At 50.7% G+C, this 21,739-nt stretch overlaps 1 protein-coding gene across 1 annotated transcript in view; it reads right to left on the minus strand.

The window, feature by feature from the left end:
- LOC115391987 (metabotropic glutamate receptor 8-like) overlaps positions 1 to 21,739 on the minus strand; it is a 111,466-nt gene that overhangs the window by 4,122 nt on the left and 85,605 nt on the right. The window contains exons 7-9 of the mRNA XM_030096440.1: positions 15,452 to 15,591; positions 12,242 to 13,177; positions 443 to 689 (exon numbers count right to left, since the gene is read on the minus strand). Of these exons, the coding sequence (XP_029952300.1) occupies positions 443 to 689; positions 12,242 to 13,177; positions 15,452 to 15,591 (1,323 nt within the window). The remainder of the gene's footprint in view (positions 1 to 442; positions 690 to 12,241; positions 13,178 to 15,451; positions 15,592 to 21,739) is intronic.

Below are 21,739 nucleotides of genomic sequence, written 5' to 3' on the forward strand. Positions count from 1 at the left end.
AGCGGGTCTGGCCTTGTCAGACGCGTTAGGTCAGGATTAGGGTTAGAGGGTCACGGTTTAGGGTTAGGGCTGAACTTAACCCGGATCACTCTGGTCAAACGACCAGCTGAAGCACCGAAACCTGTCGCTTTCATTTGGCTGGACTACGACACACCTTCACTGACTTTTCTTTAGTCGAATTTCATTAAACGGAGCCTTATTGTTTTGTGTGCTAAACTGCAGTCGTATTGTTTAAACTGTTAAAATTGATTAGCAGCCAAAAGAGAGACTCGATCTGACATAGAAAGAACTGGATCAAAAGAACATCAGATGAAGAAATTTAGAGGAAAACAGGCAGATTTTTAAAAGATTTCTGAGTCTTCTGGCCTTCTGGAACAGTAACTGCTCTTTCTTGAGGCGTACTGCTGTGAGGAGACGGCCCGGTCCCCGTTAACCCGCTCACCGCTGGCCTCCACGCCCTCGCACAGCTCCGTCTTGACCTCTCCGTTGGGCCTCTCGGCCGCCAGCTGCGACAGCTTGCTGGTCATGGTGGCGGCGGTGACGATGGCCTTGAAGCTGCGCTTGCGTTTGGGGACGTTCTGCTCGGGGTGGAAGATGATGATGTAGACCTTGGGCATGTAGAGCATCCCCAGAGAGACGGAAGCACTGAGGCTGAGGGAGACGGTCAGCGTGGCCGTCTGGATGTACATCTGGGGAGACAGCGCAGGGACACCCGTTAGAAAGACATCATCTCATTTGTTTCCTCCAAATATTTCACGTTTCAACTGCCTGCAAACCCTTCAATTAAGGTGCTTTTTAAGCATCAGTTTGTGTCGTCTGCTGCCTTTTCCTGACTTCAATGAGACGTGTTCAGTTGGAATCAGTCGCCAAACAGAATTCCTCGGTTTCATTATCTGTTATCTTTGTGATGCTGTAAACAGCTAATTGAAAACAGAAGTTATCAAGACTTCAGCGAGCCTTTGATGAAAGCAGATTTCAAATTAAGAGCAATTGTCTAAAAACAAGACGAATGAAATCATCTCTGGAAAGGTGCATCCTGGGAAGCCTGTGATCCATTGGCCATGCTTCCCCTTCTCACCCTGCTGGCAGAGCCATGTTTAAACCAGGATCACCACGTGCACGTCCACGTGCACGATCATTCAGGTCTGATCCTGAGTGGAGAAGCACCGGGGCTTTCTGGCTTTGAAAATATTCAGTCCAACTGGAATGGCTTTAAAAGATATTGAGATGCACACTGGATTAAAAAAAGGTAGCGTAACCAGATCAGCTGAACTGTTCACTCTGTGAGCTCAATTTCTACATTGTTGCTGTTGTATTTACAGCAGCCACTAGGGGGGGCAGTCCGCTCGGAGGGGGGGGATCACTGAGTGAAATAAACCAAGTCAAGTTGATGTTAACAGCCTCAAAGTGCCAACAATCAAACATCTGTGGAGTCCAGGAATGAGCATTCCATCAAATGTACCGCTCTATGAGAGGAATTAGAATTCTCGGCTGTAGACACAAAAGCTATGAGAGCTGTGAGGAGAGCAGCAGAGCTGAGAGACACGCCTCGTCCGGCGGACATCCGGGGTAAACAGAGCTGGCGTCTGGGCGCTCCCCGTCACGACAGGAGACGCTGGGCTGAAAACAAACCGGCTGCTACAACAGGGAGAAGAAAAAAAACAAAAAGCAGCGAATCGGCTGCGTTATCAGACGGAAAAGCGCAGCGGCGTTTAGCCTGCAGCCAGACGGACGCACGCCATGCCGAGCTCAGCCAGGCGGCACAGCGCTCTGTTAGCTCCGCCTGCCCCGCAGCGTCTGTCACCACACACCTGTGCTGGCGCCGGCCGGCGCTCAGAACTCCCACGTCACCCGGAGTGAGACCGGACCGCGGGTTAACGGTTAACGGCCCCTCTGAGCGCCCGTCAGGTGGACAGGCAGGGCGGGGGGGGGGGGGGGGGGGGGGGGGGGGGGGTTCCTCAGCACAGCTGCTCAGCCACCGGGGTCAAGAGGGAAACTCGACGACAGATGGCGAGTCTCCTCCTTGCCGGGAGCCTGGAACGGCGGCGGCGAGACGTCATTAGAGAAATGTATGGAGGACGGCGGAGCGTGAAGCCGTCTGTGGAGCCTCAGAGACGAGAGAACAAGAAAAACAAGCTCCCCGTGATTGATGAGGCCTGCGCCCGATTCGTGCTGAAGGTCAGAGGAGGCGGTCTGAGAGGAGGTTAGAGAGGAGGAACCGGAGGTGAGGAGAGGCCGACTCGAGACAAACACCCAGTCTGAACACGCCGTAATCCCCACGCACCCCTCCGACTGGTCACGGTCATGGTCGCCAGATCTGACTCTGTTTCCAGCTTGAATAGAAAGTAAAATCCACCAAACTCAATGATCAACTCTTATTTTCATGACAGGCCATGAACACACAACTGCACTAAATAAATGAAGACAAAGGGCAGCAGAGACAGGATCCCCACAAGCAGCAGTCAGACAACAGCCGACACCGATTCTCAACCACTGGATCATTGAAACGGAGAAACACGTTCTCCAACGCTAACATGAGACATGAGCAACAGAACATCTAAATCCAGCTCACTCTGATTAGATTAATCATTAATATTTTCCAGCCCGGCGTGTTAAAAAGAAGCCCAACTGGGCAGAAACCAGCCAATCTGGCAACCCTGGTGTGTAACGTCAAACGTCACGTCCACTGTCATGTTTTCTTTAAACCTAATTCGACCTCCGTTGAAAAGCCGGACGTCCAGAAGACACTGACTCCATGTCGACTCCACAGCAGGGTGTTGGGATGGACCTCAGGAGTCCTGACCAGAGTCCAGGGGCGACGCCCGGAGCGGCGGTAGCGTCTCTGGCTCGCAGCGCAGGGCGGCCATGGCGTGTTGGCTCAAAAGTCTGCAGAGAAAACACCGCCTTGAATCATCTGGATGCGGCGCGTCAGTGTTTAACATACTTCACCTCCAGCAGAAGGAGCTCGTGCAAATTTCATGCTCTGAGCTCGGATGTGCTGCACATTTATGAGGGGAAGAAACGGAGTGTTCCTGCACCGTAATGTCAGGGGTCTGCGGTTCGCCGGAGCGCCGATGAACCCTTTTCAACCCTCTGACACCAAATGACTTCTCAAGTTTAAGGAGAAAACAGAGAGGTCTGTGGGGAAGCAGCTGATCACAGCCTGTTCTGTACCTCTCAGGACGTTACGGCCGGACGGGCAGAGCTCACATGAAACCACTTCTTCATCCTCGAACAGGGAAACTCCTCACTTTAAAGGAGATTTTATCCACCAGCAGCTGTGAATTGACAAAAAGCTGTCGTCACATGACGTCTTAAATCAGGTGTAGGTCTGGAAACAACTGTAACCATTTACATTCAATACAATATAATGTTGGTTGTCTTTATGCGTTACTGTTTCGGTGCTGTTGGTGCTTTATGTTCAGCTCATACTTCCTGTTCAAGACGCTCTGTGCTAAAACCCTCAGTGTGATTCACAGCTTGTTTGTTTTCATTATTATGAAATTCAGGCTTCATTTCTCTATAAATCCCTTTTATTGTCAAAGCGCAAAGAGCAATGTGAGGAATAAAATCCTCGAAATGAACTCACTCCAAAATAAATCCGGCAAGTGCTTGTCTGATATGTTCTCCTTTGGAATTAAGTGGGAACGATGCAATTTCTGTTTTCAGAGTTATAAAATCCCTCAACTCTCTCTCTCCGGGAACGTTTTCCTGCTCGGAGCGACTTCGCTCCTCACAGAAAAATAAAAAAGCCACTGCTTAAACAACGGCTATGGATCGCAGGCGATAGCAGCCGGTCGGCATCGACTTCCTGTCCAGAGTGAGAGGCTGGCTGAGGAGCCGGGCGAGGAGGACGGCCCGGTGCTGCCGCATGCTGAGTCTGTCTCTTCTTCTTTCTTTCAGATGGAGGGAGGAAGCACCGGCAGCAGCGAGCGTCTGTCAGAGACGTGCTGTTCATCAGCTGTCCGTGAGCTCTGGAGCCCGACGGCTGCAACGGTCCGCCGCCACGCCTCGCGCTGAGACCAGGACTGGACCGGCAGGCCTGTAGTGAGCTTGGCCTGACCACGCTTGTTTTCCCTGCATGGGTTTGTGGTTTACTGTACGTTGAAGCAGGACTGTGGACCTGCGTAGTGCTGGATGATGGGCGGAGCCACGGCTGGATGGCAGTCAGTTTTTGTGGTCGTGAGTTTGAGAAAGGTAATTCCTTCAGGCTTGAAACAGCAGATCCATTTGAAGAGCTCCACATCAGAACTGCTACCCTTAGCGTTACTGTGGAGTGAATAAAACTGTTTTTGCGCTCGAGGGTTGCCTGGTGGAACCAGTCACCGCAGCAGTCACACTTCTGAAGGTTCAACAGGAGCTGAGACCCATAAATATTACACAGTTTTACAGACTGTAGCTTTAACCAGCCTGGTAAACTGCTATGAATCATTAAGAAGCTGCTGCAGCTGCATTTTTCATCACCTCACGGAAAAAGAGCTGCTTCCGTCCACAGGCTCCAGATTCCCCTGACAAACCGTCGACTCTGAAGGCTGCAGCGCCCCGTCCCAGAGGGACGATAACGAATAAAAAAATCCACCAAAAATCTACCAAAAACAAAAAAAAAACCCAAAAGAAAGGCGAGAGACAAAAGAAAACATACAATGAAGGGTTAAAAAAACAACCCAAAAACTCTAAATGAATAAAGAAAAACACCGTCAGCGCAGAGAGGAGACGCATGGAGCTCTGGCTCCAGGAAACAGAGATCCTGACCCTGAAATCCTCTGATTTGCCTCTCTGATCTTTGTTTTCCCTCTGGTGTGATTCCTGAACCCAGTTTGTGTCTGGAGATGTATAAAACGTACTTGTGTGTGATCGGGATGGGTCCTGACAGTGTGACGCGCCTGTAGACACCAATAACAACACTAATAATAGCACTGCCGGCGTATTAATATGATAAAGTAGCTCATCAGCGGAGGTCAGAGGAGCCGGAGTCCCGGAGGAGCGGCGGCGCTGGAGCTGCATGCTAATCTCCGCCGCCCTCCGCTCTCACAGCCTGCATGGAGGCGGAGGCTGGCGCTCTCCTCCACCTGCCTGCGAGAGGGAAGGCCCCCCGGGACAGACGGCGCTGCGCCCGGGCCCCGGCTCTTCTGATGTGCTGATTAGGTATTCGCCGCGTCCTCCGCTGCATCGGCCGGGCCGCGGCTCGGCGTGGGGCTCGGCACGCCGCCACCTGCTGCCGCTTCTGGAAACGTCTGGAAACCGGCGAGGGCTGAGACGACACAGGACTCCCACGTTTCCGGTCGGGAATGTAATTACCCCCGCTGTGAGATTCAGAAGTTCTGTTGAGGCTCTGGTGGATTTTCATAAATCCAGTTTGCCTTCTTTCATTCTGCTGAGCAGCAGGAGGAAAAGTTTCAGAGAGTTTGGACTGAGAGGAAGTGGAGCGACAGTCAAACAAACGCTGCATTCACTGTTTGATTTGACTGCTGGGGTAATTTCAGAGCAGGAAGTGCTCATTGCAGAGAACAGCGCGCTCACACTGAATTCCTCACTCTGCAAATAGACGCTCAGCTTGAGAAGCAGCACAGCGAGCGACAGACAGAGTGACGGATGAATTCGTGACGAGTTCATTATCCTGAAGCAGGGATGACAGGAACCCTCTGCCGCCATCGAAAGGAAGATCTGCCCCGCACAACCAGGTGGGCGGCGGCGTTTAATGAAGCCTTGTGATGAAGGCCCTTGTTAAGCCACGCCCACTCGCCGTTCACGCCAGCTGACCTGCCAGCACATCACCGAGGAGGGAGGATGTATTTATCTATACCTGTTTCCTTAATGATTACTATTTCACTCCACTGCCAGCGGTCTCAGTCATCCTGATACCAGATGATGTCCAGAACATCAGTCTTGGCTTGAAACTCTGATTCTGTAACTGATCAGACATGAACAGACGCTCACGCTGCTCCGAGCCGGTCATTTCAGTCTGCCTGTTGATGGTCTAGCTCCGCTTCCCATTCACATGACCTCACCCATATGTTTCCTTTATAGAGCATCTTCCTCCCATCACATGACGTCTTGACTTCAGCCGACTTTACAGAGTGAATCAGTTTTTACAGCAGCCATCAACATTGTAACATCACAGCTGTGTGTCAATTTACTGAGGCAGGCATGACAGGAAAAAACCCTCATCACATGTGGAGAAAGAGATAGATTAGCAGGAAAGAACTATTACTACTGGCAGTCTAACTCCCTGGTTTATGAGGTTCATTGTAAACCAGCGTGTACAACAGTCAGAAAACAAATAAAAGTGAAATAAATAGTATTGAACCACAATCAACTGTACAGCAGACAGTCCCATCAAGCAGAGAAATGATGATGATGATGATGACGATGATGATGTGAAGATAGCAGAGACGGACCGAGCATCCTCTCAGTGCAGCGACTTTCAGGTAGGAAAAGGTTAAGCACCTCCAAGACTGCACTTAACTGTAATAAATGAAGGGGGGCGGTGGTTAATGGCAGCTCCATCAAGCAGCTCGTGTCATGAAACAAAGAGGACAAACCGGGGTAAATGATTCCATCTGTGCAAATCAATAACCTCTCTGATACCAGTAACAATTCCAATTAGAGGAAAGGTGAGGCTGCAGCAGGAGAGGGACTGCGGCGCTCCGGGTCAGGAAGTGACTGAATCTGCTCTGTTGAAGCTGGATGTGATCAGAGCGAAGCGCAGCTCACCTCTCCGTCAGTCACCAGCCTCTAATTACTCATTTCTCCAACGATAACGCTGGAGGTTTCCCTCCTCCTGACAGGCCGTCCTCGCTCTCCGGCAGACAGCAGAATTACCCAGACTCCTCAGCAGTGGAGCAGGAGGAACTGTTTACTAAACGATGGCTTTTTCAGCCCCACATCTGCAAGTCCCTGCATGGCACACAGATGATGAGGATGAAACTGCTGAAAAGGGTTTTCGCCACAATACTTATGGGGCGTTATGGAGCCAAACTTTTCTGTTGACAGATGGGAAAGAAAAGGCCTCATGAATCCGGATGACTGCAGCAGAGGCAGGGTTCCCCATGCTGGAAGGAAAGAGAAATGTCTGCATATCGCAACCCGGAGCGGAAAAAAGTTCTGCTCCAGCGAGGCATTGTGGGAAGGAAGAGGTGGAGGAGACCACAACTCATTCACAAACCGAGGAAAACCGTCATTCAAGCGCTGACGGCAGAAGACTGAGAGGTTTTTCGTCACATTCGGCGCAGTGGTTGGAGTGATCACAGCGAGTTAAGCTCATCAGTAAACTTCCTGAGTCTGTCCTCTGTGAAGTGGAACTAAATAAACCTCTGACCTCTGACCTCCAGAGGATCACAGCTCTGAACGCAGTCCTCGCTCTGACTGTCCACATGTAGCGTTACGCACAGCCTTCTGCCTTTACACCCAGTTCTTCTGACAAACAGCTGACAGTCAGTCATTTGCTGTTAGTTTTCATGGGATTTGATGGTTTGCTTCTTTCTGTGTCATTCATAAGGAGAACCACAGCATAAAGGAAACAGACCGGATTCCTGAAGGTCTGTGAAACGCTCTGGAGGCTCTCGAGACTCATGGATGTTACTTAACTCTTGACTCTGTTCCTTTACTCCCCAGACCTGGTCTCACCTGTGAACCACGGGAGTGTGAAGAAGCTCCAGTGTTTGAACCCGTCGGTCTGCTGTTTAACTCGCTGCTCCCGTCCCCACTGCTGCTCCAGCACTGCATTCATTATTGAAAGATCAACAAATGAATGGTTTTGCTCCTCATCTGTGTGACCAGTGGACTTGTAAACACTGCCTCCATGTTCAGCTCCTCCTTGCATACAGAGACGATTTGACGTCCTTCAGGGGCAACAGGAAGCTTTCTGGTTGGCTGATTTCTCTCACTTAATCACCTCAGACACGAGGATAAGCAGAATTGAATTTAAATTGTAAATTATCTCTTGACACCAAGCGTTTATTGATTTACCTGAGGCCTGTCAGGCTGTTTGCATGTTTACATCCAACAGAACACGGTAATAAAGACTCAGACGGCGGATTCCACGGCGTTACCTGAATAATGCATAACGGAGCCCGAGGCGTTTGCTCGGTTCCGTCTCCTGCGAGGTTACTGTACAATGTGAGAGGAGTTTCAGTGTGTGAGAGGAGTTTTCTGTTGGGGTAAAAGTGGAGAATTGGTGCAGAAAACACAGCTTCTGTCAGCGTATTTGTGTTCTTGGAAATCCTCCCTGGAGGAGGAATCGCCAGCTGCTTGATGTGACACGTCCGTCTGTTTGGAGGCGGTGACGTAACCGCCGTCCACAGCGCCGGAACGCCGCCTCCAAATCTGCAGCGTCAGTCGTTTGGCAGAAAACAGCCTGAGGGGAAGCTGCTGCTGCTGTGGGCCGTTTGTGATCCGTATCGCATCAGGATGTCACAACACACCGGATCGCTCAGCAGCCATTTAGCTCAACTCATGGTCTTCCTCTAAGTGAGCAACTGGACCGGTCCAGAGGACAGCAAGACTTCTCTCAGTCTAGACGCCCAAAACAGCTGAGCTAAACTCTGGACCTGCAGTGGAGCCAGAGTGGGGGCAAGGGGGCGGTCGCCCCAGGGCCCACAAGGCCATAGGGCCCACAAGGTCTTAAACACCTGCCTGTTTGAATGTGCCTTGTGTTGCTCTCAACTATAAGAGACCGCCGAGTCTATTTTTTTTTCTAATATACGTGAATTCCAAAAGATATAGATAGCTGTGTCTGTATCTGTCTGAATAGATTGTGTAATTTTAGACCAGCTGTGTTCATTTTATATTTAAGCTGTATCAAAGATGGTCCAGATTCAGCCAGTGAGTTTTTATCTGAGTTTTCAGCACCATGGACAGCGGACGCTCTGAGATTGACACCTGTCAGGCTGCATTTGTGTGTGTGTGTGTGCGTATGTGTATTTGTTCTTCAGAACAAGTTTGTGAACTGGTTTGTGACTTTATTCTGCTTTCTGAGGCATATAGATTAGCTTGGCTCAATAAAAGTGAGCATTAGTGTATTGCTTGATGGTAGCATGAGGGATTGTTTGAATGGTAAAATTACTATCATCAGGGCCCGTCGAGAAAGCTCCGCCCCCTCTGTACTGAGACCCACGCTCCACCTCTGCTCTGGACTCAGCGATTTCCCACTTAACACACTCAAAAACAGCTCTGGAGCAGTGAATCGAAATATTCAAGGACCAGACCTGACCAAGGTTCAGACCAGTCTTCACACCATCATGCTGAAACTCCGGTGTCTTTGTGCTCATGACCTGATCTGAACAAGAGGTTCGGATGTTCATAACGCAGTGATTCACACCAACAGCCGCTCCAGAGTCCTGGAGGATCAAACTCTCAAGCTTCAGTTACCCGTTGGAAACGTCAGGAGTCTGAAAAACTCCTGAAACCCTCCACTGACAACCCTGCCTCTTTAATCAAGTTACTCTCTCTCTCTCTCTCTCTCTCTCTCTCTCTCTCTCTCTCTCTCTCTCTCTCTCTCTCTCTCTCTCTCTTCAGCTCTGTCTGTACTTATGGAGACACAAGTGAGGCGTGTTCAGCTGAGAAGACTGTTCTGCTGAGGAGTTCCAGCAGCCCGGTGAAGAAGGGTGTTCAGGCGTGGCAGATGGCAGCATTACCCCGTCTTGAACCAAGTAAACCACGGAGACAACAGACGCAGCTCCCCGCTTTGTTTTGGAGCTTCAAACGGTCCTGCGCTCTCCTAATTAGCACCCTGTTTGCTGAAATTCACGCGAGAACAGTTGACTTTATGCTGACTCAGCACTGGCAGTGGCAGTCTGTTGATGAAACGGTTTTAAATCAACTGTATTCACTGCCATGTAGCTCCTCTTCTTTTAATTTTAATTCCAAAGTGATTATTTACCTTCAAGCCATGCAACCATTAAAGTGATTACACTGCATTTATCCCATATACAGAGTCATTATAGCTACAAGGAAGAAAGGAACGTTTATGCAACTGAAGTGAGCTGGAGTCAAAATTCTGTGTCAGTCATATATAAATAAGTAAATGCTTCATTGACTGGAGTATTTCAGCATGGAAGGCTGCTGGATCCTCTCTGCAGCGCTGCAGTTTGTCCTAAGCCATGTGAAAATCCATGGAAAATGCCCACAGTGCATCTCTGCTGAGGCTGTTTCTCATTAGACGGGGTTTTACATTCCGGCTGCACTCTGCAGTGTCTTCAGTCTGTTCCTCACACCGACCGCCTGCTTCCCGGGGCGACTCCTGCTGAGAGCCGCCTCTGAACCACTCCTTGTTTCATGACCACAGGATCTGTCCATGGACCAGGTCCAGCATGCACCTCTTGCCTCTTCAGCTCGTAAACTTTCAGATTCACGAGTTTTGTTATTGGCAGTCATGCAGAGTTTTACCAGGTTAAATCCTCCTGTGATGAACACGGCTCTCCATTATCACCTCCATTATTATCATTATCAGTACGTTGACAGTGACGGCAGAGAAACACTGATAAAAACTATATTTAGAGGAAGTCTGAGTGAATCGCTCCACCTGTCCTCCAGATCTCCCCGCAGACACGATAATGAGCAGAATCCTCCATCTGGCAGGCTCGCTCACAGCAAAATCAACCCAAAAACTGTTGTCTGAATGTGCTAAATTTAATTCTGCTCTAATTAGTTTTGTGTCGAGGGGCTGCAGAGCAGGCTGAGCTGTGCCTGCGGTGATCAGAAACTAATCAATCATCAATCGGTTCACAGGAAAACATGATATAGCCAGTTTTGTAGCCATAATTGTGCTTGGTAAACAAAGCATGTTGTGCACCGAACACGTGTGCAGCAGAAAGCGGGACGATGCAGTCTGGCTTCGTCCTCAATAGAAATGATGACTCTGAGCTGTGGTAACTGTTGTGTCGATCCTCATTAAAGGTGTGCTGCTTTTCTCCTTCAGTCAGGGATTATGTTCAATCACTGAGATGATGAGTGAAGTGAGGATGAAAGAAAAGAAGAATGGAAGGCGTGTTTAAGTGTTCTTAAGGAAATGGTTCATGTGGTTCGTACATCCAGTGTAAACCTCTCAGTGGTCTGGAATCGCCGGCGGCAGGAAGTCTCTGTCCGCTCCGACAAACTCCTGATGAGACACTTTCTAGAAGCCAGAGTATGAGGGTTGTTGGGTAAACAGCTACAGACACTGGTGGAAAAAAGAACAAACTAAGCTGTGTCTTTAAAAACAACTTCACAAATTTTGAAAAATGAAGTGGCGAGGCACCGGGGGTGGACGACACTCGCACTGTGTACCTTCAGTCTCTGGATGTGCAGGGACTGTCCTGGTTGACACGTCTCCAGGGTGGTGGTTCTCCTCTTAAAAAGGGGGACCGGAGGGTATGCTCCAACTACAGGGGGGTCACACTCCTCAGCCTCCCCCGGAAAGTCTATTCTAGGGTCCTGGAGAGGAGGATTCGACCGATAGTCAAACCTCGGATCCAGGAGGAACAATATGGTTTTCATCCTGGTTGTGGAACACTGGACCAGCTCTACACCCTCCACAGGGACTCGAGGGTTCGTGTTAGTTCAGCCCTCCAGAGTCCTGAGGTCAGCTGACCAGCTGACCCTTGACATTCCTTGATCCCGACTAAGAACCACAGCAGACGGAGCCTTTACAGTCGTGGCTCCCAGACTGTGGACCAGTCTTCTCGTCTCAGTACGGTCTGTGGACAACCTTTATACTTGTAAATCCCGGCTAAAAACGAACGCACTAGCCTTTGGCTGAGCAGAGCCTGCTCTGGATAAGACGCTCTATCTTTCACTGTTACTGCCTGCTGTCCCTGAGACCCGGTTCTAATGGATGGATGAAAAATGAATTAATACCATCGAGTCTTGAACAAGGTTCTACTACAGGAGAGGACATAATCTGTACAAAGGTTTTAGTGTAATATATAATGATTGCAATGATGTACTGACATGTTAAAGAAAGTTAATGAACACATTTTGTCTTAATAAAGGAAGAACAGATCCATCCAGCATCAGGTCTGAATCTTCTTGAAGACGTAACTTCGACATGTTGAGCCTCACTGGTAGGGCTCCATTTGATTTCAGCTAGGATAAAATCAAATGATCTTCAAGTGATCAATCGCCCTGCGTCACAGCGCCGCTTCAGAAGCCCAAAGTTTAGGTGAGAGTACGAGTCGACCACGCTGACGAACTGCATTTCCATTTAGAAACTGGGCTGAATGGATCAGCGCTGCATAAAGCACGGCGGTATCGGCGCACTCACCCGCTCCGCCGACTGCGCCGTGCCGAAGAAGATGGGGATGAAGGCGAGCCAGATGATGCAGGTGGTGTACATGGTAAATCCAATGGGCTTGGCTTCGTTGAAGGTCTCTGGCACGCCGCGCGTCTTGATGGCGTAAACAGTGCATGTGACCATGAGGAGGATGCTGTATCCCAGAGAGCAGATGAGCGACAGGTCGGAGATGTCGCACTTGAGGACGCCGCGCGCCTGGTCGGGATCCTGCGTGCGCTGCTCGCCGTAATCCACGAAGGTGTGCGGCGGGTCGGCGGCGAACCACACCAGCACGCCCAGCAGCTGAACGGAGATGAGGGAGAAGGTGATGACCAGCTGGGAGGCCGGCGAGATGAAGCGCGGCGCCGTCACCGCCTTCTTGCCCTGCTCGAAGATGCGGTGGATGCGGTTGGTCTTGGTGAGCAGCGCGGCGTAGCTGAAGCACATGCCCAGGCCCAGGAAGATGCGGCGGAAGGAGCAGACGACCACGTCGGGCGCGGCGATCATGGGGAAGGTGATGATGTAACACAGGAAGATGCCCGTCAGCAGGACGTAGCTCATCTCCCGGCCCGAGGCCCGCACGATGGGCGTGTCGTTGTAGCGCACGAAGGTGACGATGACGAAGGTGGTGGCCACGATGCCCAGGACGGAGATGAAGACGGGCGCCAGCGCCCACGGCGAGTGCCACTCCAGCTTGATGATGGGGATGGGCTGGCAGCCGGTGCGGTTCCGGTCGGGCCGCCTCTCGTAGGAGCACAGCTCGCAGGTGAACTCGCTGGCCTGGTAGTGGTATCCCTCGCAGCGCTCGCAGTGCCAGCAGCACGGCACGCCCTTCACCACCTTCTTCCTCTCGCCGGTGCGACAAGGCAGGCTGCACACCGAGGACGGCAGCGAGGAGTCGCCGGCGGTCCACTGGAGGACCTCCATCTGAGGGGAAGGCAGAGGAACAGCGCTGGTCAACACGTCTGGTCAACTCATCTCTGTGAGGTGAAGTCAGACTTACAGAGATCCACTCAAATGAAGCGAGTCCCGGTAAGCTCAGCAGCTCCCATCATCACTAATCAGCAGTAAAGTCAAACAAAATGTGTAAAAGCAGCTCTCATCTCAGTTACTCTGTTTTTTAATGCTCATTTTATTGTGATTTTAAAGGAACAGAGCAGAACAAGCAGAGGTGTGTGATTGGGTGTGATTGGGTGTGATTGTGTGTGATTGTGTGTGTGCTTGTGTGTGACTGGTGAGGCGTCCACGGTGTGTGTGCTCTTCTTTTTCCAATAATGCGCTGGGATCAGTCCCGACACTGAACACTGGAGGCCCAGACGTCTTTACTCAGGCGAGCTAATTTAAACTGGGCACCGCTGCCCCTACAGGCCAGCAGTGGTAATGACCGTCTGCATTTAGCACATCATGGTTTAGGTGGAAGAAGCAGGATTGATCACTGGATATATGGATCGTTTTAACATCATTTACTCTGCTGTGCTTTTAAACGATTTTGAAGATTTTAAGATACAAATATCACATTTTTACAGAATAAAGTAAAACGTAATAATGTAAAAGGATAAAATGCTCAAACATTCTCACATTCTGAATAATCAGTAAACAGTTTAAAGCTAGGGTTGGCAATCTTGGAAAAGTAGCATGTAGCACGAATGTAGCATCTCTCCAAGGCTCCGCCTCGTTCTGCCCAGCTCCCACCCCATTGGAGGAGCTCCCGTTGGGACGCACCCGTTTACATGCACGAGCACCGCTGTCCTCACCGCTTCGTTTCTTCGTTTTTCTTTATTTGCACTACGCCAAGTTATGGCGCACTCAACGGTAAGTAAACCCCCAAACATTCTTCTCCGCCATCTGCAACGATGCTCCATCCTTCTACGCGCACTGAACCAGGGTCAGTGCACGCCATTGACATGTACGCGCAGGGGGCAGGTCGAACGGCGAAGGGATTTCATTGGTTTAAAAAAAGGTGTCCCGGCAAGACTATTGGTTGCTGTTTTTCCCGTTTTACTCCTGCTGTAGATAGCGGATATTTTCCAAACTACTTTCAAAACATGCTATGAATTGCTCCCCATCAGGTCATAAAGATCATTTTAACCAGTATTTAAAAAAATGTATCTCATTCAGATCGCCAACCCCAGCTTTAACCTTCTCTGATCACAGTCGGTGTTCTGTAAATATGTTCCAAAGTTCTGCTGACTTCTCTCCAGAAAGGACTTCCCACACACCGTTCTGCAGATTCATGTGTTAAAGTGGAGGCACTGACGTATCTGCTTAAAGAATTCCACGAAGCTGAAGACGTTTTGATTCTCTTTCCCTCTGGAGCTCAGTGTTCAGGCTGTCTTCAGACATTCCAGATCTGACGGCGTTCAGCCTGCTGATGCTTTACTGAGTCTACGGAGAGAGTTCTGGACAATCATCTGTTGACTTTTAGTCCCTCGATATTTTTCCATGTCACAGTTATTACTGTTTTTATCAAGCTTAGTTTCACTTCCTGCCAGAACGTCTCCTCCTGCACACACACACTCCAGCTGGGTCCTCTCTCCAGGCCTGCAGCCTCCTCTCACACCCCTCTACATCCTGTGTATTCTAGAGTCAGGCTCCTCCCCAGACAGCTGATCGCTGGTTTGTCTTTGTTAGATTTAGAAGGTTTGCCTCTGGAGTGTGATTCAGTTGCAGTTTAATGAGGCTTCTCAGTTGACGTGGAGGAAGTTATAAAGGTCTCTGATCCTCTGGAGCTTTTGGATGAGGGCAGTATGTTCATCTGAGGTCGTACCGATCAGGAGTTTGGAGCATCGGTGTTTCAGAACTGCTGGCTGTGGAGTTGAGGTGCGGGACAATTTGACTGCCCAGGTTTGTGAGTTTTAACTTAAAGGCGGCGTTTGATTTCTAGTACAACATGATTGATGGTTTGGATCTGTTCAGTTTATCATTAATGAGTTCTAATGATTCAGAGATGGACTTCTGCACATATTATGTAATAAACATTATTGCAGCGACTGCAAACCAGCTCGGACTGTTGCTGCTGTCTGACTGATGGGCTGGTTGTGTTTTTATGTGTTCTTACAGCTGTTTCCAGAGGTTCTCCAGCCACGATAAACAGCAGAGGAGATAAAACGTCTCGTTGTTGGATTAGGGGTGTTTTTCTCCTGCCTCCTGGGAAGCGTTCGGGCTCACAGAGCTGGTCGGCATGCAGGGAGGCGTTCTTACGTTCAGGTGCAGCTGATTGGTCCAGTGTCCGATGACCTTGTACTCGGCCGCGGAGCTGTTGTTGATCTGGTACTGGAAGATGTCGTAACGTCCCGGAGCGTCGCCGTTCTCGTTGAAGATGACGGGAGTCCCGGCACTTCCTGGAAACACACAGAGAGAAGAGGTCAAGGCGTTCAGCGGTTCTCTGGAAAACCGGGATTTTCAGTGTTCTCTTAGGGTGCTTTCATACCTACTAGTCCGCTAGAGTGGTTCGGTTTGGACATAAATTATTCATAAACGTCGCAGCTGTCAACTAGTTCGGTTCACATTCACACCACTTGTTTTTGCAGATGAACTATCCACTATGACCCTCCTGCCTCTTGGTGGCGCTGTTCACACAATAGTGTGTTTTGGGTGACGGAAGTGAACCCTGATTGGCCAGCATGTGTGACGTGATGTGCCGCGCGGCTTGCTACGGAAGCCTCCGCCGACCAAAAAGCCTTCTCCACAACAGAGCGGACAGGACCGAGGCTGGTCAACGTTCACACCAGCAGCGGACCGCACCGAGACCGCACCGAGACCACCTCCTCGAGGAGGTCTCGGCGCGGTTCTTTGTCCCGGACCAAAACTAACTGGTCTGCTTTCACACCAGCGCGTACGAACCGAACCTGCAGGAGTTTGGGTCTCTAGTCCGCTTCAAGCGGACCGAATGCTGTTGGTGTGAAAGCACCCTTAGTTTGTTCTTTTATAAATGACAACAAGATGAGGAGAAAAGCAGCTTGTAAAAACAAAGAGGTGTCAACAAAGAGGCTGAGGGGTCTACCGACGGTAAACGATTCAGAAAAGCTGCTGAAAATCAGTAAATGGAGGAGTAAAGATATCGTGGCTTCGGTGGTTTTCACATGCTGAAAACTGACCAGCTTCACTTTTTCTACATCTGTGATCCAATCATTTCATCTGAAATCACAGTCAGTCTTTTTCTCAGATGTTCATCCCCAAAATCAGACTCTTACTTAACTGACAGATGTTTTCTGAAGGAACAGAAGTTTGAAATCCTGTTTCACATCTGACATGACATGACTTGTGTTGTGAAGCTCTGGATTTGTTTTTTCTCCTCTGATGTGACCGTCCGGACATTTGACTGGTTTCATTTTAAAGAACTTTTCTGAACATTTTACGAGCATAAAGCTCTAAATGACTGTTTTTCATCAGTTCTGAGGAAACTCTCAGTGAACTGCTGGGAACATTAAAGATTAGACTCGTACAGCTTCGTAATGGGAGTGAAGCAGGCGTCAAAGGGACAAGTGTTGGACCAGTTGACACTGAATGCAGGTAGGCGGCCTTTGACCTCCAGGCACGGCCCTGATCTGGAGCCGGGAGGAAGAGCGGCAGATTGGAGATAAACGGCAGAGAAACAACAACAACAACACGGGGGCCTGGTAATGAGGCGTGGAGTGGGCGGTTGGATTCTGTCCTGCCCCAGTTCTCTTCTTCAGCATGAATAAAATCACATCAGCTCGGAGATGAATCAGCCGGCTGGCCTCGGGAGGCAGAAACACCCTCAACCGCTGCCAACGCCTCCTCAGCCCCCACCTCACCTCACAGCATGTCTGCTGACACAGAATTAACAGAGCGAGCATGGCGCCTGGTCCCGGACGTGAGGATGGAGGTCTGTGGCAGATCAGCAGCACATCTAACCTGGATGCCGCTCCCTCACGTCCGGAGCTCTGCTCTGCGTTTGGAGGCTGTTCAGCTTCGGTCTGCGGTCGTCTCCTCCTCTGTGTTGCTTTGTGTTGTTTTGGTTTGTGGTTTTTTTTGAAGAACCAGAGCCGTCAGCTCTCAGTGTTTCCAGCTCTGCTCTTTCACTGCACTCAGCCGCCTCCACACTCCAACACCCTCGAAAGCCCCGCCCCTCTTTCGGTCCAGCGACTCCACTTCACTCCCACAGTCCAACATGCATTTCAGGTCCAGCGGTGCTTCTACGTCGCTTGTTTGTTGCACTGAAAGTGTCATAAGTCTGTCTGTGTTCACGCTGTGATGGACTGGTGTCCAGGTGTCCCGTCCTCACCAGGCTGGACACTTCGTCTCAGAAACACCATGGACAGACGTCCTTTGGCTGACTCCTGTGGAGCAGTGTCTCTCCTGAGCTGAAGGTTCAGACCGGAGTCAGACGAGGTGGCGGCGGTCGGTTTTTTCTTTCTGGCTGGTTCATTTGTCACCACCAGGAGGATTTGTTCTCCTTTCAGAACCACTTTAAAACACCATCCATCCGCTTTCCTTTTCATTACTTGTCCCTTCTCTTTTCTTCTCACCTCTTCTCCTGAGATTTAAACAGTAAATAGTGATTCAAGGTGCTTGGAAGGACTTCATTTCCAACCAGTCGATAGTCTGCTGCGCTGCAGTTTGTCATCACATCAGCCCGGATGCTGCTGGAGTTCGACCTGAATGGATCCGACAGCGGCCGGTCCCCCTGAGCGGCCTGCCGGGAAGCGCCGAGCGTCTTATTGAGCGCTGGGAGCCGCGGCCCGCCGCTCGCTCATTGGTCTGTGCCGCAGCGCCTCGGAACGCCAGCGCCGTCCCGCTTTCTTCACCTTCGCTCCCAGTTCGGCGGTTTAATTGTCCTGTCGATTCCGGCCGGGCCGAGACGGGGTCCGTTCTGATTCCACACATAATTACCTTGACCTTTGGGCTACGTCTGCTGCTTCTGATGTCTTGATCTCAGCAGCTCGGCGGACGGAAATCACTCTCACTCAAACTGAACCGCAGGAAGGCGTCACCTCGTGAAACGGTTATATTCTGGTGATGGCAGATGATTCCAGCAGACGAATGGAATACCAACCAGGAAGAAGGTGACACTGTGAGGCTAGCACAATTGTCTCAAAAGACGTTTCAAGTTGTACAGTCGGATGTAGGCCCCTTGTCCTGGCTTCAGGGTTTCAATAAGTAGAGTTAAAAGTGGGATCATTGAATACCTCAGGAAACCCATTGAAAACTTTCAGGTAACACGAAACGATGAAGACAAAACCCAAGTGAGAACGATCCAGCCCCCACTGTGTGGGAACTGAAGCCGATTGACCTGCAGTTTGCAGATGATGGATCCCAGATGCTCCGTCTGGGAGTTTGGGGCCAAACGTAGCGGTGATGTTGATGCAGGTTTATCCAGCAGATCGATTCACCCTCTGAGAGAATAAACAATGTTCACTGGAGGCAGGTTCCCTGAGGCAGATTCAGGAGAACCCAGCAGAACACACTGCCCTGAAATCAGCTTCGCTCTGACCCATCCATCCATCCGTCTATCTATCTATCTATCTATCTATCTATCTATCTATCTATCTACAGATAACAGATGGCTGGTTCGGCACACGTGCAGAGCCTTTCTAAAATCTGCTGGGCTAAATGTGCTCATGGGAGGATTCCTGTGGCATTGCTGCAAGCAGAGGCCACAAATAGCTTATATCATGTTTAGATGAGTGCAGACAAAGGCAGGAATTCTTCTGTTGCACACACCAACATGAAACACTGACAGACGAAGTGATTCCAGGTTCTTCCAGAAACCAAATACATGCCTGGTTTCTCTGTGTTTGGACAATGAAAGGCTGATAAAGATTATGATTGTCCGAGGTCCATCCGAGAGCACAGCAGAGCAGCCTGCACAAGGTCACTGAGGCATCGAGGCATCTCAGCGCAGCGATCTGGGACACACCTGGGTCAGAGGTCATCCCTCTTTGGTAGCAAACACACCTTTACTTCCAACTTTCCCACGTGAAGCAATCAATCCATCCTGATCTGAAATCAATCAAAGAAAAAAATGAACCCATTGAATTAAATTAATGATTACTGAGTTCTGATGGCAGCTCATGAAAGAACTTTTCATTTTAAAAGGACAGAAAGTGTTCTGGATAGCATGCTGCTGGTTCTACAGTCACCTACAGTCATCTACGTTTCACCTGCATCACAAAAAAAAAACAAAAAAAAACTCGAAGCGAGGCGGCAGCGGCCGTCATCCTGTACGGACAGTGATCTGAAGAGGAACAACCTCAAACTGGAATCTTATGTTCACGTGTCTGAGTCTGAAGCCATCCAGCTTGACTTCCATCACACATGACTGCCTCTGACGGGCTGATGTTCTTTCAAGCCTGAAAACCTCCCCGTCTGCTGTAAGAACAGGAGTTCTCCTCCTCTGCTGTCCAGCAGGGTCGGAGGAAAACCTGTGCACCGGTCTGGAGGGCAGAAAGCTGAGACCAGAACCGCCACCTCAGCACCGCTACACCGCTCCACAGGTCCAGAAAGGTCACCGGCTCTTTGGAAGCTGGTGTCAAACACCTTCTGCGGCTCTCAGCGCCGGCGCGCCAGGCTCTGTGGGGTCTCTGACCTCTGACCCCGGTCAGATGTGAGCGTCACCTGGAGGCTGGAAGCCACAGTGCAGAAGAGTGAGCTGAGTGGAGGGAGGAAGAGCACCGAGTGCCACGGCGTGGAAGAGACGAGGCAGATTACACATCCGTCACAAGGATCACTTTGTAAGGTTCCTGGACTGCAGCAGCTGAAAGGCAGCTGACGACCGAAGCTGCAGAAGAAAGTACCGAATCCGGTCGGACCGAGAACGCTGACCGGCAGCTGCTGGTGACGGGAACTGAGTCGACTCGTCTGAATTTATGAGGATTCAAGCATCTGCTCGACACTGTTTTTACAGGAAAGCCAACCAGCCGTGACATTACTAAACAAAGCTGCTGTGTCGTGCACGGATCCTGCACAGCGACGGTGAGCACCTCGCTCTCAGACACCGAGGCCAGAAGAGCAGAACATGTTCAGGCGCGTCAGAGAGCGACGAACTCCCGGAATCAGATCTGCTTCAGCACACACCAGTCCCAGCGGGCTGAGATCAGGAGACCATGAAGGCTGAAACAACCCCTGCTCTCCACTTCCTTCACGCATCATCGTTTCCCATGGTGCACAGCAACGCCGTGCTGAGAAGTACCTGAGATCCGGGTCGGTACGCTGTCAGCAACACGGGCGTCGAAGCAGCATTCAGACGAACACCTGAACCCAAACAGTCCCAGCTGAACGTCATCCTCCGTACCGTGGAGCAGTCCGGCTGAGCACAGGCGGAGGCTCTTCCTCCGTATCAACCTCACGGTTCGAGTCCCAGCGACGCCTCTGGTGTCCCCGGTTCTTCTTCACTGATGAGGAACGCCTCACGCCAGCTGCAGCCTGGAAGACGCTTCGGATCAAAGCCACTGGGTCACGTTTTAAAAAATGTTCCATTCTAATGACATTGTTCATGTGTTTACTGGTGGTTATAATGTTGTGGCTGATCACACTCTGCAGCCATGTTTTCCGTCAGTCTCATGTTTATTAGCTTGGAGGCGTCCTGGTGGGGGCAGGTCAGGAGGCCTAACTGACCACTGGCAGTGGTTTTGCTCAACGTGCACGTTCATGTGCACGTTCTGGACTCTGGAGCCCTTCCCGCTGTTTCCTAAATCCCGGTTTGATCCCGCTGACGAACAAACAGCTGAGGCCTCCCTCCTCTTCCTGCTTCGCTCAGCAGATTCTAAAAAGATGCACATGAGGAGTGAAGCCACGGCGGGAGACGAGCGCTTCACATATTCATCACTTCACTCACCTCCAGTCATCCCCCCCCCCCCCATCACTGTTCTCACCACTGATCTCACTGTACAGCGCTCCGCCGGGGCGGCCGCGCAGCAGCCTGCCTAAAAACGGCAACAACAAGCTTTTATCTCCTCTTAGTAAGCATCGGCTGTCCAAACGAGTCAGGAGGCGAAGTGGAGGCGGGCATCTCCCCCCCATCCCCCCCACCCCCCCGCTCACCCGCTGCTCTCCCTCGCTCAGCTAAACGCGTTCAAACGGGCCGATGCCACAAAGCCCCCCCATGCAGATGGCTTCCGCCGCAGCGAGCGCTAACATTAGCACAAACGTCTCGATTAGCCTTCTGACGCGCCTCTAAAAATAAAGGGAGCGCACGGCTGAGCAGGCCATTAGCCTCCCGGCCACCGCCGCCACGCGCCGCCCGCTTTTTCTCATACATCTCTGCGCTTTTCCTACACTGAATTATGGGTAACGCGCACTCAGAGGAGCAAAGCATACGGAGAATATATATACATGAATACACAGCGCGGCGGACGCAGCTCACTTCGGATTTATGTCAATGTTTGAAGCATGTGAGGGTTTAACGGGGCGTGCTGCTCACAGAGCCTCACAGGAAACCCCCAACGCCGCGCCACGCCGCCGCTCCGCGTGTGAGCGTCTTAATGGGAGAGGGTTCAGTCACAAAACCCACAGGGGCGAGCCACA

The sequence above is a fragment of the Salarias fasciatus genome, chromosome 7 (assembly GCF_902148845.1).
Source record: "Salarias fasciatus chromosome 7, fSalaFa1.1, whole genome shotgun sequence".
Taxonomy (NCBI): Eukaryota; Metazoa; Chordata; class Actinopteri; order Blenniiformes; family Blenniidae; genus Salarias; species Salarias fasciatus.